The following is a 17,305-nucleotide window of genomic DNA, read 5'->3' on the forward strand; positions in this document are numbered from 1 at the left end:
GTTGATAGGAAAATGCACTAAAACTTAACCCCTTCTTAATAACAATGGGAAACTGTCATTTATCTTAGGTATTCAAAATAAATTAATACATAGCCTATTTAATACCAGCAATTAACCAAAAAACTTTTATACTAAGTATTTTATTGTATGCTGCTGCCAGTGTATATAAAACAATTACCCTTATGAAATAGAAATTTATGAGAATTCAGAGAGGTAGATGTTAAGGACTGACAAAAGTAAAAGTTTATATAGTATGGCACGTGTTACAGGGATAAGCTTTTGTACAGGCTTCAAATTTAGTTCTCCTTTGAATAGTCACTGGTTCATGAAAAGTGGTCTAGAAAACCTGAAATGGAAAAGAAAAGAGTGAATTAGGGTAAAGTACCAAAGCACAATAGTTTCTTCTGAAAAGTAATACATTTTCTATTACTTTAAGGACATTTGTTTACATGTCAGCTTATAAAGTGCTTTCAATTAAACTAAGCCTATCTTATTTTTTTAAAAAGATTTATTAGAGAGTGAGCACTGGCCTGTGTGTGGCCATGGGAGAGAATATCCAAGCGACTCTGACTTCGGGCTTGATCTCAGGACCCATGAGATCAGAATGACTGAGCCACCCAGGTGCCCCAAACTAAGCCTGGTTTTTTTTTTGTTTTGTTAAAGGCAGATCCATCTCAAGGTTTCCAGGGGGAAAATGATAAAACAGGAGATCTCTGTGGTATATAAAATGTAACTTCCTCTTAATTTTCATAACCACTCTGAAGTACAAATCACTTCTGGTTTACAAATAACGGACTTTTAAAGATTAACTTGCCAAGATCACTCCCAAAGATACTCCATGTCCTAATTTTTAAAAAGTTAATATAAAACTCTCAAATTCAGAAAAATCTGAACATCCCTAGAAAATGAGCAGTTGGCACTGATGAGAGGAGTCTGGCTATATCTACTAAGGAAAGATGCAGTCTCACTTCTGTTTACCTAGATAAACCTATACATAAAAGAGAAACACGTACACGGATATTGACTGTAGTGGTGTTTTAATAGCAAAGAACTAGAAATAGCCTAAATGTAACTCAATAAGGGAATAGATAAATAAACCAGGGTTGATACATATTGTTGAATACTCTACAGCAGGTAAAATAATTTACATGGATCAACACAAATCTCAAAAATAATATAGTAGTTACTCCTTAAAAAAGAGTTAACATCTATATGGAAGGGGAGAAAAAGTTTATCTTTTATAAAATTTCTTTTTGATACATGGTTCTACTTGAAAATTTCTGATATTTTACAACAAAAATGTTCAAGAAGCTTAATCTGGTGAAAAAATGTTTAGCTTCAATTAACATCTGAATTAGTGCAAATTTTAAAAACTAGATAGGCAGAAAATAAGGAACAGCCTGAGAACTGTTTAGCAAGAGCTCAACAAAAGAGCATTCCCAAGGTTCAGGTGGAAAGCCTGTTCCTAGTTATGAAGTGTTACTAAATTTTAAATGTCATTCTTTATTGAATAATTTTACTTTTTTTTTTCTTTTTTTAAAGATTTTATTTACTTGAGAGCGAGCGAGCAAGAGAGAGCATAAGCCAGGAGAGGAGAGCAGAGGGAAAAGGATAGGCCAACTACACCCAAGGGGGGCTCCTTCCCACAAAGCTGAGTTCATGACCTGGGCCGAGATCAAGAGTCAGAAGCTTCCAATTGAGCCACCCAGGCATCCCTAAATACTTTTACTTTTAGAAATTTATCTGAAAGAGGTAAACTACACATAGGAGGACCAAGATATTTGCCTCAATGTAGCTTCAAGCTTGGAAACCTCAACATTTAATGATGTTTAAATTATAATACAACTGAAAATCTCATTTACAAAGAATTTTTTTTAAATTTAAGATTTATTTATTTGAAGAGAGAAATCACAAGTAGGCAGAGAGGCAGGCAGAGAGAGAGGAGGAAGCAGGCTCCCCGCCAAGCAGAGAGCCGGATGCGGGACTCGATCCCAGGACCCTGAGATCATGACCTGAGTGGAAGGCATAAGCTTAACCCACTAAGCCACCCAGGCACTCCTACAAAGAATTTTTAATGCAAATAATGAAATAAGAAAATTCAAGTGGTTTTTAAAAGCAGAATAAAAACTGTACATACTATGATCCTCAGTGTTTGTAAACCAGCCCATAAATATTTCTTCCTCTTAAAAGAAAATCTAATCTATTATAATATATTCTATTATCTATTAACAGTGATTGCGTGATTATGGTAATTTCTATATTTCTTGTACTCTATTGCTAAATTAGCTACACTATCTTAATTTAAATTATAAAAGCTATATATTTTTAAAAGATGTGAAAATAAAGACTGAATGTAGATTCTTTGCATCCAGGCCATTTCACTAAGGGCCACCCAGGACCAGCACCATCGATATAACCTGGGAGTCTGTAAGAAATACTTCACCCCTAGAATTCAGACCTATTGAGAATCTGCATCTGAACAAGGGGATTTGCAGATACTGAGGTTTAAGCAGAAATACTTTTACAACCAAATGTCCTTTTCCTGGACCAAGGTGTTTCAAATCGTATCTACAAACTTATTTTATTATACTGCCAGGATTAGTAGCAATTATTTTACTTTGAAACTTGGGTTCCTATCCTAGCTATATTTAAAACTTTGAGCAAGTCATTTAAACACCCATCTGTAGACTTTTGTAAAATGAAACTATTAAGACCCAGATAAGAAGCCAGGCTTAACAGTATTTTATATCAAATGAAAACAAACCACTTTGTAAAGTAAATACAAAGGGAAAAGAGGTTAAAAATATTTAATAAGCCATAAAAATATGAAATTTCCAAAATCTGCCATGAAGAATTAATATTGTTAGAGGCAACGAACTATTAGTTATTCAAAATGAATGTGTTAAGCTGTTAATAAGAATTACTTCCTCATAGAAAACCTGTTACTCAAAGGTGGTTTCTGGTGTTTCAAAATCTTAACCAATTTAACCATTTTATTCACTGGAAACATGCTGCCTTCCTGGATACCACCAAATCTACAAAGCTTAATGAGGGAGGACGCAACTCTGTAACATGGTATTTTAAGAAGCAGCTTCCTGAACTTTGAGGAGTTAGAATGTTTGTAAAGGGTGTGTGCCACACAGTCTTTTTTTTTTTTTTTTTTTAAAGCACTACTACGTGAGACAGGAATCCATCAGAATCCTAGAGGAGAACATAGGCAGTAACCTCTTCGATATCAGCCACAGCAACTTCTTTCAAGATATGTCTCCAAAGGCAAAGGAAACAAAAGCCAAAATAAACTTTTGGGACTTCATCAAAATCAAAAGCTTCTGCACAGCAAAGGAAACAGTCAAGAAAACAAAGAGGCAACCCACGGAATGGGAGAAGATATTTGCAAATGACAGTACAGACAAAAGATTGATATCCAGGATCTATAAAGAACTCCTCGGGGCGCCTGGGTGGCTCAGTGGTTAAAGCCTCTGCCTTCGGCTCAGGTCATGATCTCAGGGTCCTGGGATCGAGCCCCACATCGGGCTCTCTGCTCAGCAGGGAGCCTGCCTCCTTCTCCTCTCTCTCTGCCTGCCTCTCTGCCTACTTGTGATCTGTCAAATAAATTAATTAATTAAAAAAAAAAAACTCCTCAAACTCAACACACACAAAACAGACAATCATATCAAAAAATGGGCAGAAGATATGAACAGACACTTCTCCAACGAAGACATACAAATGGCTATCAGACACATGAAAAAATATTCACCATCACTAGCCATCAGGGAGATTCAAATTAAAACCACATTGAGATATCACCTTACACCAGTTAGAATGGCCAAAATTAGCAAGACAGGAAACAACATGTGTTGTAGGGGATGTGGAGAAAGGGGAACCCTCTTACATTGTTGGTGGGAATGCAAGTTGGTGCAGCCTCTTTGGAGAACAGTGTGGAGATTCCTCAAGAAATTAAAAATAGAACTTCCGTATGACCCTGCAATTGCACTACTGGGTATTTACCCCAAAGATACAGATGTAGTGAAAAGAAGGGCCATCTGTACCCCAATATTTATAGCAGCAATGGCCACGGTTGCCAAACTGTGGAAAGAACCAAAATGCCCTTCAACGGACGAATGGATAAGGAAGATGTGATCCATTTACACTATGGAGTATTATGCCTCCATCAGAAAGGATGAATACCCAACTTTTGTAACAACATGGACAGGACTGGAAGAGATTATGCTGAGTGAAATAAGTCAAGCAAAGAGAGTCAAGTATCATATGGTTTCACTTATTTGTGGAGCATAACAAATAGCATGGAGGACATGGGGAGTTAGGAGAAGGCAGCTGGGGGAAATTGGAAGGGGAGGTGAACAATGAGAGACTATGGACTCTGAAAAACAATCTGAAGGGTTTGAAGAGGTGGGGGGGTGGGAGGTTGGGGGAACCAGGTGGTGGGTATTAGAGAGGGCACGGACTGCATGGAGCACTGGGTGTGGTACAAAAACAATGAATACTGTTATGCTGAAAATAAATTAAAAAAAAAAATGAAAAAATATATAAAAAAAAGCACTACTAATTTAAGGTTGCTTCTCATAGGTCAGTACTAGTGAGTAAACCTCTGACTAAAGTACCATGTATTTATTAAAGGCAGCACCCTTGCATTACATTTTAAATTCTCCACATCATGTTTTCTGGTCACATCTCTCTTGGTTAACATACATTTTTGCACACACTGACATTTGATCTGGAAAGTAAAGATTGATACATAGACACATGCCTTAAACCGGCAAATTCTTTAGTTTCTTAATCTTATGAAATCATATCCACTGCCTGCCACCATGAACTCATACACTTCATTTCCCTCCTTCTATCTTTACTTAACAAGAATAAAGAGTAAAACCTGTTATTCCCCACTACAAATGTTGACACCATGTCAGCTTATTCAACCATCTCTTGATTTTCTCTTGCATTCCCAACTCCTAATTCTTTGCTATGCTGCACTATAGCTGGGTTCTATTAGAGGAATGACATCAGAATTAATCCAAATCAGTTGGTAGTATTTAAAAATCCCCATAAACACTGCAGATTTTTTAAAAAACTGTCTAAATATTTAGGGAAACTTACCATCCAAAGAGTCATTTTACTACAAAAAGGAACAGACTTTCTGGGGTCTGAATGGATTCGTACTTGAAGATACACCAGTTAGCAGGGGGTCATGTTGGGCATTCTGCAGACAGAATTGTTTCAGATCTGCAGCTGCCTGGGAAACCTGTAAAAGACAAAAGGAGAGAGGGTAATGAGAAGAGGTGAGAAGGTTTTAATGGAGGTTTTTTCAAATCTCTGAAATACCTGCAATAAACACTTTTCTTTTTTATTTTAAAAAAGATTTTGATCCACCCAGGCACCCCTGTAAACATTTTCCTAGGTCAAAAGAAGATATATACTAATGGAAGGTCAATGGTCATATATATACTGAGCTCATACTCAAAACACTACATGTACAGACATCAGTTTATAGTAGGTTTTCTTTTGCTTGCTTATTAAAAGCATCAAATGATCTAAGTATATCTGCAAAATAAAACCTATCTTTCTAGTTTACTAATAAACTTCAGAGGTATTCCACCTTCAGGCTACTCAACATGTTGCTTTTTATTAAAAACGGTACGTTCAATAAAAAATGTGTTAAAATTCTAGCCAATGGTTTCTTTGTCTTGAAAGCAGTATTATTGGAAAAATGCTACCATGAACATTATGTTCTACATCTGAACCATTCCGTTCGTTGTTTTGGTATTATGTACCATCTGCTGTTTAAGGTTACAAAACTGTGACAGCTTTCTGCTTAGTGTCATGCGACTGAAAGGCTGATAGCAAACTTCAAATTATTTTAATAACTTCACTGAGCAGCACCTGCCTTTAAAAAGCAGTGTATTTGCTTAAATGTGATTTTTAACTCTTTTCATACACATATGCAATGCCACTCAAATGGGACTTAAGTATCACTTAAACGTCTACTATTTGTATATATCCTGATAAGGTGATGTAGGATACCAAAACAAAGAACTGAATGGTTCAGACGTAGAACAAGAATAACTAAAAGATGCCCCAAATGAATATAATATCCTCAGTCTTGAGGTTTCAGGAAGATGGGAAAAATAATCATTTTAGTTTCAACTGTTCCCAAGGAGGGTGAGAGCAGGTGTCCAGTCCAGCTGGGCATTTGCCTTTGAAAGGGAGGTAAGAGCATCACAAATACTCTCTATAAGAAGAAATCCTGCAGATTACTGCTGTAGCCCAGACATCTACCTAGTAAAAAGATACACGATCCTGAGATGAATCTCAAATCTGAAAACTAGCTGTATGTTTGGCTTATACAATAGTCCAGAGTAATAATGAGTTCCATAGGTTTATTTAGCAACTGTGTAAAGTAGTATGTAAATACCTGGTACCAAGTGCTACAAAAAATGGCCACCCTGTTTACCCACCAAAAGAAGGTATAGCTAAAGTGGGGGGTATGCATGGTATCTTCTGCACAATCTTAAAACTTGGTTTCATTCACATTAACTAGCAGTAAGGATAAAGTATCTATTAACTTTCTGCCTAAAGGGGAGGCAGGCTCCAACTTAACTAATTCCCTTTCACAAACTTCTCAAGTGCTAGTATGAACCAAATATACTCTAGGCACTGAGAATACCAAGAACAGCCAGGTCCTTGTTATGGAGGTGACAGTTCAGGGGAAAATACAGACAAGAAACTCTTTGGTAAAGAGTAGTTAGATCGTGCCTTAAGGGAAGGTGTCTCTGGGGAGGTGACATTTAAACTGAGATCTCACTGACAAGACAAACAGCCAGGTAAATACCAGTGAGAAACCAATCAGAATTCCAAGCAGTGAGGAGAACTAAGACAAAGGCTCTAAAAGTCAAACAAGCTGCCAGCCCCTAAAGCATTATAATATTCACCAACCAGGATGTTGAAACCCTATAATCCTGGCAGAATTATTAGTGCCCTCTTTCACTCTCAGAAGTGTCCTGGGTTGGCTATACCATTAATGTATGGTCACACTACATATGGTAGGATTTGTCAAGCATTTGTGAAAATTTCTATCAAGTGTACTCAAAGGTTTAACAATAAACTGTGCTAGTTAAAGTAAAAGATCACCCCCAAAAAGCATCTAGCACAGAGTCATGGATAAAATAGGTACAGAAAATAAAATCAAACCAGCTACACTTTACAACAGATTTAAAGAAAAGCTCACTGAAAGTTCCACAGCAGGATTCCCTCCCTTCTTTGCTACAGCCCCTAGCAGATGAAATAGAACTCTAAAACCAAATCACCTATGGTGGCTTTAAGGCTCCTGCGCGGAAGCCTCCTGAAGAACTGAAGTATAGGGAGCAGGCATCACTCTGTGGAGAGTTACTGGAGTAGCTGGGTTTTTCATAGCGAAACCCTCATAGTACTCTGAGGGCTTCCATTTCACTTTGAGACAAGGACTAAGTACCTCTACTGAACACTTAACTGCTTTCAACCAGTCCCCCTTTTTATGTCCCCACCCCGCAATTTTTCTTTCCTGAGCCGCTCCAACTATGATAAAGGCACACCTGAATGATAATGTAAAGGTTAAACATCTGATTTCGATTTCAGAGTTAAATCCAGCCAAGACTGACCATAAACCACAGGGACGAGTTAAGTAATCTGGATATGAGAGAAATGGATTCCAAACAGCAATGGAGTCTACAGCAATTAAGCCCAGGATGGGAGGGGAATCCCACACCAAAACTGATGGGAATTTCCCTTCCATCCTGAGGTGACCACAACTGAGTAAGCTAGGTCCCTGACATTTCTATTTAAGGAAATAGGTAAATGGGAGGCAGCTTACTCCACAGAACATTTCAGGGAGAAGTAAACACTAGCCTCTAGTACATAATCAAGTCATCTTGGAAATTGGCTGTTTCTTTCAACGGAGTGCATGATTTATATTCTTCTGTTTCTTAATTACAAGAAGTGTTTCACTTGTAAGCTGACCTCCTCCAGAAAGAAGCCAATCTACTTGGATTTTAAAAATCAGGAGAAACTTGGAATAGCATTTCAATGTCAGGTTATCCTACCAACACACACAAAAGGTTTTTTTCCCTAAAGTAAATCCCTAAGGTCAGTGTTAACCAGACGGCAAAACAAGTAAGACTTGTCCACCCTCATCAGTAAGTTATGCAAACTAGCAGATACTCCCAAGGTCAGACCACAGCAAACTGTGCCAAATAGGTATGAAATGCACGCTTTGTACGAGGCTGTACAGGGCACTAGTGGTAACCTTAGGCACTGGGGACGTTTTGAGAACAAACGTGCTTCTTTAACCTGAAGTTTGCGTTTGCAAAAATTCGTTTTCAAGTATGTGTTCGATGGGTAAGAAGAGCGGGAGGTAAGAATCTAGTATTAAAAGTAGAGGGTTTGGGAGCGTTCTAACTTGAAAACAGATTCTGTTCTAAATTGAAAGTCAGATAAAACTCTCCAGTGAAAAGAAAGGGTGGAGTCTGGTAAGCTAACGACTGGAAGGGTGCGGACGGCACTCGGAGGAGCAGCTGTTGCCCAAGCCAGCCACCAAGTCACTGCAGAGGGAGGGAGAGAGAAGGGCGACCGGAATGCGGAAAGCCGCCTTTCAGCCCCGGGACCAGCCGCCTTGGGAAGCCCTGGCCGCGGAAGGGCGCACTAACCAACCCCCGAAGCCACGGCGCCGACCCGCGCCGCCACTTCTCTAAAGTTGGCCGCTCCCGGATCCTCGCCGCGGAGCGCGCGCCCTCCCCAAGCAAAGCGGGAGCAGGACTCCAGCGCCGCGGATCCCCGCCACCTCGGCCGCCTGATCCCACTCTCCGCCTCCGCCCTCCCCTCCCCCTCGGCCGCCCGCCCCCGCTCACCTTCACGCGGTTGAGCCCGGCTTCCAGCCGGAGCTGTTGAACCACTTTCTTCATAGCGGCAACACTGGAGGAACCAGACATGGCGCTCTCAGGAGCGGGGCCGATTTTCGTGCGTGCGTGGATCTGTCGGTTCGTGGGTCCGCGGGGCCAGACGGTGGGGCAGCGCGGCGGGGGGCGGGGCTCGGAACTTTGTCTCTTAAGTTTCCGGTTCTTTGCCCAGCGGCTCCACCCGCGGCGCGCATGCGCGCTCTTCCTTCGCGCTCGGTTCCAGCGCCTCACCCCCGGGGGGAGCCGAGCCTGAGCCAGGGTGGAAGGGAGCGAGAAGGGGCGGAGCGGACTGTGGGCAGAGTAGCTAAGGGACCCGAGCGCTAGCGGACGCCCGTCTTCTACTTCGTCTCCGAGAGTCCGACTTAGGAGAGGTAAAAAGAGAAGTTTGTTATTAGCCGCCAAGACCCGAGGGGGGACCCTGAAGAGGACTGGTGAGGGAAGTCAGGTGCTTGAGGGAGTTTATAAACGTGTGGTGGCGGGGTGACAAGGAGGTTCTAGCTTTCCTGACGGCGTTGGTGGCAGAGGCTGAGGGAAGAGAAGGTCTCAGTCAAGGTGTGTGGGAGCCAAAAGTACCGGGTGCGAGTCACTGACACCCTGTCTCCTTGGAGACGTGTCTCTAAGTGACTCGAGTTTGTTCAACGGGCGGCGCGTCTTACAGCCTCTTCTCTGCGGTCAGACCACTGAGGCGGAGAGAGGGCACGGAGGTTTCTGTAACTGACCTGTGGGAGCCGGGAGCAGGGGTGCTGGTTTGCTAGGGAAAAGCGCTTTTCGAGATTTAGCTTCTTTCGCCTCTTACCTCTTGGTTTTCTCGAAGAGGTGAACGAGCCAAGGTACTTGATGAAGATTACAACCATCTTCTCTTGTTATCCGTTTCATTTGGGGGATCAACGCTTATTATACCTTGACAAAACATTTTTGTGTTTCGGGAAGGTTTGTTCTGCGTTTCAGTTGTATCTCATTACCTGTTGCCTGAAATTGACCTTCAGAGGAGTTTCTGGAGAGAGAAACAGTGGGATCTAATCAAGCAAAATAGGCTCAGCCAAAGTGTGTTTCACCCATGGAAACAGATTTATTATGGCACAGCACTTAGGACAAGTGTTTCCTATTCAGCGACTCAAGTACATCAACAAATACCCTGATGTTTTCAATAAATGTGAATGATTTCATCACTAAGACATTACAGATTTTTTGTATGGTGAGAAAATCCACATATAATTTACCCCAATTGAAAAATAAAACCTAACTTCTTTACTAAACAGTTTAAATCAATTTACAAAAATGTACAATGTGCTTTAGTATATGAATTCATACGATAGATGTAATGACTAGGTTTATAAACCAAGGTGTAAATTCTGGCACTACCACTTACCTTGGTAATCCCAGGCAAGCCACTTTAATTTCGCTGAGCCTCTGTTTCCTCATTTTTTTTTCCTGAAGATTTTATGTATTTATTTGACAGAAAAAGCACAAGCAGGGGGGGTGGTGGTAGGGAGAGGGAGAATCAGGCTCCCCAATGAGCAAGGAGCTGGATGTGGGGCGCTATCCCCAGATCCCTAGGGATCTGCCATCTGAGCTAAACGCCTATGCTTAAATGACTAAGCCATCCAGGTACCCTTGCCTCATTTCATAATGAAATAATAAAGCTTTCCAGAATTTTTTTAAATTGACAATTCTATTCATTATGCTGTGCTCACAAGTATAGCTATCATCTCTCACCATACAGTACCATTGACTGTATTCCATGCTGTACCTTTCAGCTCAGAGAATTATTCATTCCATAACTGGAAACTTGCCTCCCACTCCTCTTCACCCATTGTGCCTGTCCTCCCAGCCTGCCTCCCTCTGTCCACCATAAGTTTGTTCTCTAAAATTATGGGCCTATTTCTGGTTTTGTTTATTCCTCTGTTTTTTAGATTTCACATATAAGTGAAATCATATTGTATTTGCCATTCTTGGATTTATTTCACCTAGCATAATATCCTCTAAGTCCATCCATGTTGAAAAGGGCAAGATCTCATTTTTCATGGCTGAGTCATAATCCATTACTCTACATATTCTTTATATGTAATATTCTATATATTCTACATATTACTACATAGTAATATTCTACATATTCTTTTATAGTCGTCTCTTGGTGGACACTTGGTTCTTTCCATACCTTGGCTATTGTAAATAATGCTGCAGTAAACAGCTCAGTTGGTTAAAAGTCTACCTTTGGTGCAAGTCATGATCTCAGGGCCCTGGGATGGAGCCCCACATCAGGCTCCCTGCTCAGGGAGAGCCTGCTTCTCCTCCTCCCTCTGCCCCTCCCCCTTCACATGGGTGTGCTTGCTCGCTCTCTCTCTCTCAAATGAGTAAATAAAATCTTTAAAAAAAACACAAGGGTCCATATCTTTTCAAATTAGTTTTTTGTGTTTGTTTTCTTTGGGTAATATGAAGTAGCAGAATTACTAGATGGTAGGTATTTCTATTTTTTTATATTCTATTTCTAATTTTTGAAGAAACTTCATGCTGTTTTTGACAATGGCTGCACCAGTTTTTATTCCCACCAGTAGTGCATGAGAATTCCTTTTCTCTGTATCCTTGCCAACACTTGTTATTTCATGTCTTTCTGAAACTAGCCATTCTGAGAGTTATGAAGTGATATCTCCTTGCTGTTTTGATTTCCCTAATGATTAGTGATGTTGAGCATCTTTTCATATGTCTGTTGGCCATTTGTGCATCTTTGGAAAAATTCCTGTTCAGGTTCTCTGCCCAATTTTTTTTAAAGATTTTATTTATTTGAGAAAGAATGTGAGCAGAGGGAGAGAGAATTTTTTTTAAGGTTTTATTTATTCATGTCAGAGACAGAGAGGGAGAAGCAGGCTCCCCTTTGAGCCAGCCAGGAGCCCCATTTGGGGCTCCATCCCAGGACCTAGAGATCATGACCTGAGCTGAAGGAGATGTCCAACCATCTGAGCCATCCAGGCACCAAGGGTGAGAGAATCTTAAGCAGACCTAATGTCCAGTGGGGCTCAATCAGAGGACCCTGAAATCATGACCTGAGCTGAAATCAAGTGTCGGACACTTAACTGACTGAGCCACCCAGGCACCACTCTTGCTCATTTTTTATATCAGATTGTTTTTTATTACTGAAGTGTAATTAGCATAAAATATTATATTCGTTTCAGGTGTATAAACATGATTCAGCAGTTGCATATATTACTCAGTGCTAACCACAGTAAGTATACTCATCATCTATCAGCAATGTTCTCACAATATTATTTTTTTTTTAATTTACTTATTTAACAGAGAGATCACAAGTAGGCAGAGAGGCAAGGAGAGAGAGAGGGGGAAACAGGCTCCCTGCTGAGCAGAGAGCCCGATGTGGGGCTCAATCCCAGGACCCTGGGATCATGACCTGAGCTGAAGGCAGAGGCTTTAAAAAGCCACCCGGGTGCCCTCTCACAATATTATTGACTGTACTTTTCATGCTGTACTTTTTATTTCCATGATTTATTACTGGAAGTTTGTACTTTTTAATTCCCTTTATTTCACTCACCTCCCTGTGATCCTCTGGCAATCATCAGTTTGTTCTTTGTATTTAAGCATCTGTTTTTTTGTTCATTCATTTGTTTTTTAGATTCCACCTCTAAGTGAAATCATTTGGTATTTGTCTTTCTGTGTCTGACTTGTTTCACTTAGCTTAATACCCTCTAGCTCCGTCCATATTGTTGCAAAGGGCAAGATCTCATTCTTTATCACTGAGTAATATTCCATTGTATGTATATATACCACATCTTCAGTCATCTATCAGTGGACTCAGGTTGCTTCCATATTTTGGTTATTATAAATAATGCTGCAATAAACATAGTGGTGCATACGTCTTTTTGAATCAGTGTTTTCATTTTCTTTGCATAAATACCTATTAGTGGAATTACTGGATCATGTGGTGTTTCTATTTCTAATTTTTGAGGAACCTACTTAGTGTTTTCCACAGTTGCTGCACCCACTTGCCTTACCACCAGCAGTGCATGGGGGATTCTTTTTCTTCACATCCTCACCAACACTTGTTTCTTGTCTCTTTGATTCCAATCATTCTGACACGTGTAAAGTGGTATCTCATTGTGGTTTCAATTTGCATTTCCTTGGTTATTAGTGATGTTGAGCGTTTTCTTCATGTGTCTGCTGCCTTTATATGCCTTCTTTGGAAAAACCTGTCTATTCAGCTCCTCTGCCCATTGTTTAGTTGGATTACTTGTGATTTTGGTGTAGATTGTATAAATTCTTTATGTATTTCGCATATTAACCTCTTATCAGATATATCATTTGCAAAAATCTCACATTCAGTAGATAGCCTTTTTATTTTGTTGATGGTTTCCTTCACTGTGCAAAAGCTTTTTATTTTGATGTAGGCCTAATAGTTTCTTTTTTCTTTTTCTTTTTTTTTTTTTAAGATTTTATTTATTTATTTGACAGACAGAGATCACAAGTAGGCAGAGAGGCAAGCAGAGAGAGAGGAGGAAGCAGGTTCCCCGCTGAGCAAAGAGACCGATGCAGGGCTGGATCCCAGGACCCTGAGACATGACCTGAGCCGAAGGCAGAGGCTTTAACCCACTGTGCTACCCAGGCGCCCTTATTTTTTCTTTTATTTCCCTTACTTGAGGAGACATAGCTAGAAGAATGTTGCTAAGGATAATGTCAGAGAGATTACTGCCTATGTTTTCTTCAGGTCTCATATTTTGATATTTTAAGTTTATTTTTGTGTATGGGTTGAGACAGTGGTCTGGTTTCTTTTTCTTTCTTTCTTTCTTTTTTGGTAACTGTCCCATTTTCCCAGCACCATTTGTTGAAGAGACTATCTTTTCTCCCATTGTATATGCTTGCCTCCTTTGTTATAGATTAATTGACCATATAAGCATGGTTTTATTTCTGGACTCTCTGTTCTGTTTCATTGATCTTTGTGTCTCTTTTTGTGCCAATACCATACTATTTTGATTACTACAGCTTTGCAGTATATCTGGAAATCTGGGGTTCTGATCCCTCCAGCTTTGTTCTTTTCTCTCAGGATTGCTTTGGCTATTTCAGATCTCTTATGGTTCCATACAAATTTCAGTATTATTTGTTCTAGTTTTGTGAAAAATGCTGTTGGTGTTTTGATAGGGAATGCACTGAATTTGTAGATTGTTTTGGGTAGGTAGTGTGGACATTTTAATAATAATATATCTTCCATGAGCATGCAATGTCTTTCCCTTTGTGTTGTTATCAATGTCTTTCATCAGTGTTTTAGTTACAGAGTATGGGTCTTTCATCTCCTGGTTAAGTTTATTTCTAGGTATTTTATTCTTTTTGGTGCAATTGTAAATGGAACTGTTCTCTTAATCTCTTCTTCTGCTACTTCATTATTAGTGTATATAAACACAATGGATTTTTGTTTATTAATATTGTATCCTGCACCTTTACTGAATTCATTTATCAGTTCTAGCAGTTTTTTAATGGAGCCTTTAAGGTTTTTTTTTAATGTATATTACCATGTCAGCTATATATAGTGACAGTTTAAGTTCTTCCTTACCAGTTTGGATGCATTTTATTTCTTTTTCTTGTCTGATTACTGCAGCCTGGACTTCCAGTGCTGTGTTGAATAAAAGCAATGAAAGTGGGCATTCTTGTCTTGTAATTGAGCATAGAGGAAAAGCTCTAGGTTTTTCACCATTGAGTATGATGTTAGCTGTGGCTTTTTCATATGTGGCTTTATTATGTTGAGGTTATCTCTCTAAACATATAATATTAGGAGTTTTTATCATGGATGGATGTTATACTTTCTCAAATGCTTTTTCTGCATCTATCAAAATGATCATATGGTTTTTATACTTTCTCAGTGTGACTTCTTATGTTGATTGCTTTGTGCATATTGGAGCACCCTTGTATCCCTAGAATAAATCCTGCTTGATCATGGTAAATAATTTTTTATTGTTGAAATTTGTTTGCTAACATCTTGTAAAAGATTTTGACATCTATTTGTATCAGAGAGAGGACTGTGGTTTTTTTCTTTTTTTGTGTTGTCTTTGTCTGATTTTGGTATCAGGTTAATGCTGGCCTGGTTGAATGCTTTTGGAAGTTTTCCTTCATCTTATCTTTTTTGGAAAAGTTTGAGAAGAGTGGGGATTAACTATTCTTTAAATGTTTGGAAAATTCACTTGTGAATCCACCTGGTGTCCTAACTTGTTTGTTAGGACCTTTTTGATTACCGATTGAATTTTGTTACTAGTAATCAGTCCAGAATTTTTCTTTTTTATCCAATCTTGGCATACTGTATGTTTCTATGAATTTATTTCTTCTAGGTTGTCCAATTTGATGGCATATAATTTCTCATAGTAGTCTTTTATAATCCTTTGTATTTCTCTGATGAAGAAATATATCTCATTTCTGATATTATTAAGTCCTCTCCCCTTTTTTCTTGATGAATCTGGCTAACAGTTCATTAATTTTGTTTATCTTTTCAAGGATCCACTCTTAGTTTCATTGATTTTTTTTTAGCCTCTATTTCACTTATTTCCACTCTGATTTGATTTCCTTTCTTCCTTACTTCCTTTAGATATAAGATTAGATTGTTTGAGATTTTTCTTATTTCTTGTGTAAGACCTGTATCTCTATAAACTTTCTTCTTAGAACTGCATTTGTTGCATCCCAAAGATTTTGATCCATTGTGTTTCCATTTTCATTTGTCTCCTGGTTTTTTGATTTCTTATTTGATTTCTTTATTGGTTACTGGTTGTTTAGTAACATGTTTTCAAATCTCCACATGATTGTATTTTTCCCAGTATTTTTATTTTTTATGTGTTTTGTAATTTATAGTTTCATACTGTTGTGATCAGAAAAGATGCTTGATTTTATGTCAGTCTTCTTAAATTTATTGAAGCTTGTTTTGTGGCCTAACATGATCAATCCTAGAGAATGTTCCATGGGCACTTGAAAAGAATGTATATTCTGCTGTTTTTGAATGGAGTGTTCTGTATATCTGTTAAGTTCATCTGGTATAATGTCATTCAAAGCCAGTTTCTTTCTTGATTTTCTGTTTGGATGGTCTATCCATTGATGTAAGTGTGATGTTAAAGTCCCCTACTATTAATTGTATTACTGTCAATTTCTCCCTTCATGTCTGTTCCTATTTCTCTTATGTATTTAGGTGTTCCTATATTAGGTACACAAATATTTACAATTCTTACATCCTTTCCTTGGATTGATCACTTTATCATTACATAATGTTCTTTGTTTCTTGTTATAGTCTTTGTTTAAAGTCTATTTTGTCTGATATAAGTATTGCTACCCCAGCTTTTTTTTCTTTTTTTAACTTCCATTTACATAAATATCTTTTTCTATTCCTCCCATCCAAGTACTAACCAGGCCCGACCCTGCTTAGCTTCCGAGATCAGACGAGATCGGGCGCGTTCAGGGTCTATTCCTATACTTTTAGTCTGTTTATGTCCTTAGGTCTGAAGTATGAAACTAACTTGATTTAAAAGATGTTATGGTGTGCATGGGTGGCTCAGTCAGTTAAGTGTCTAGTCGTTGCTTTCGGCTCAGGTTATGAGTCCAGTGTTCTGAGATTGAGCTTGATGTACGCATCAGGCTGTGTGCTGAGTGGTGGAGCCTACTTAAGATTATCTGTCTCCTTTTCTCCCCGCCCTTCCCCATTTGTTCACACTCTTGCTCTCAAAAAAGAATTAAAATAATAAAAATAAAAGATGTTTTGTCCCAGGATATAATTTTTAAATTTTTATACCATTAGAACAATTAGTGATCTTTGATATGATTTCATAAAGCTTTAATCAGTACCAAATCACAGAAATTTTAAATTTTGTTTGATTTACTCACTAAATTAATATAAATCAAGGTGGATCAATGCTTTGAAATCTTGGAAAGACTTCTGTTCTGGTATTGGTATCTTTTTATATCCTTAAGGCTTACCCAACTTTGATTATTCTTTTTTATAGTAATTCAGCTACCTTTTTTTTAATTCTTATTATATATTTATATAATTTAAATTTTAAAAAAATATTTAAATTGTTAAAAATGTCTATACTGCCTAGAGCAATCTATACTAAATTGTTAAAATGTCTATACTGCCTAGAGCAGTCTATACTTTTAATGCCATTCTGATCAAAATTCCACCAGTATTTTTCAAAGAGCTGGAGCAAATAATCCTAAAATTTGTATGGAATCAGAAGAGACCCCGAATCGCTAAGGAAATGTTGAAAAACAGAAATAAAACTGGCGGCATCATGTTACCTGATTGCAAGCTTTACTACAAAGCTGTGATCACCAAGACAGCATGGTACTGGCATAAAAACAGACACATAGACCAGTGGAACAGAGTAGAG

General features: G+C 38.6%; 2 protein-coding genes across 2 annotated transcripts in view; one reads left to right on the forward strand and one right to left on the reverse strand.

Moving 5' to 3' along the window:
- Nucleotides 1-214: 214 nt before the first annotated feature.
- LOC111143000 (G protein subunit gamma 5) lies at nucleotides 215-9,089 on the reverse strand. Its single transcript, XM_022496388.1, has 3 exons — nucleotides 8,898-9,089; nucleotides 5,116-5,260; nucleotides 215-346 (listed from the first exon to the last, which is right to left on the reverse strand). Exons 1-2 carry the CDS (start codon nucleotides 8,976-8,978, stop codon nucleotides 5,135-5,137), a joined length of 207 nt encoding a protein of 68 aa, XP_022352096.1. The 5' UTR covers nucleotides 8,979-9,089; the 3' UTR covers nucleotides 215-346; nucleotides 5,116-5,134.
- Nucleotides 9,090-9,224: 135 nt separating this feature from the next.
- LOC111143494 (spermatogenesis associated 1) overlaps nucleotides 9,225-17,305 on the forward strand; it is a 66,097-nt gene continuing 58,016 nt past the window's right edge. The window contains 1 exon segment of the mRNA XM_022497295.1: nucleotides 9,225-9,316. The gene's annotated coding sequence lies outside the window, so the exon portion shown is untranslated.

The sequence above is a fragment of the Enhydra lutris genome, unplaced genomic scaffold (assembly GCF_002288905.1).
Source record: "Enhydra lutris kenyoni isolate GAN:26980312 unplaced genomic scaffold, ASM228890v2 scaffoldscaffold9, whole genome shotgun sequence".
NCBI lineage: Eukaryota > Metazoa > Chordata > Mammalia > Carnivora > Mustelidae > Enhydra > Enhydra lutris.

What these genes read in the sequence shown, in the direction of transcription:
- LOC111143000 (XM_022496388.1), bottom strand. Translation starts at nt 8,978, where the DNA reads ATGTCTGGTTCCTCCAGTGTTGCCGCTATGAAGAAAGTGGTTCAACAG. An exon ending in CCGGGCTCAACCGCGTGAAG is followed by an intron (nt 5,261 to 8,897) that starts GTGAGCGGGGGC and finishes TGTCTTTTACAG; the next exon opens with GTTTCCCAGGCAGCTGCAGA.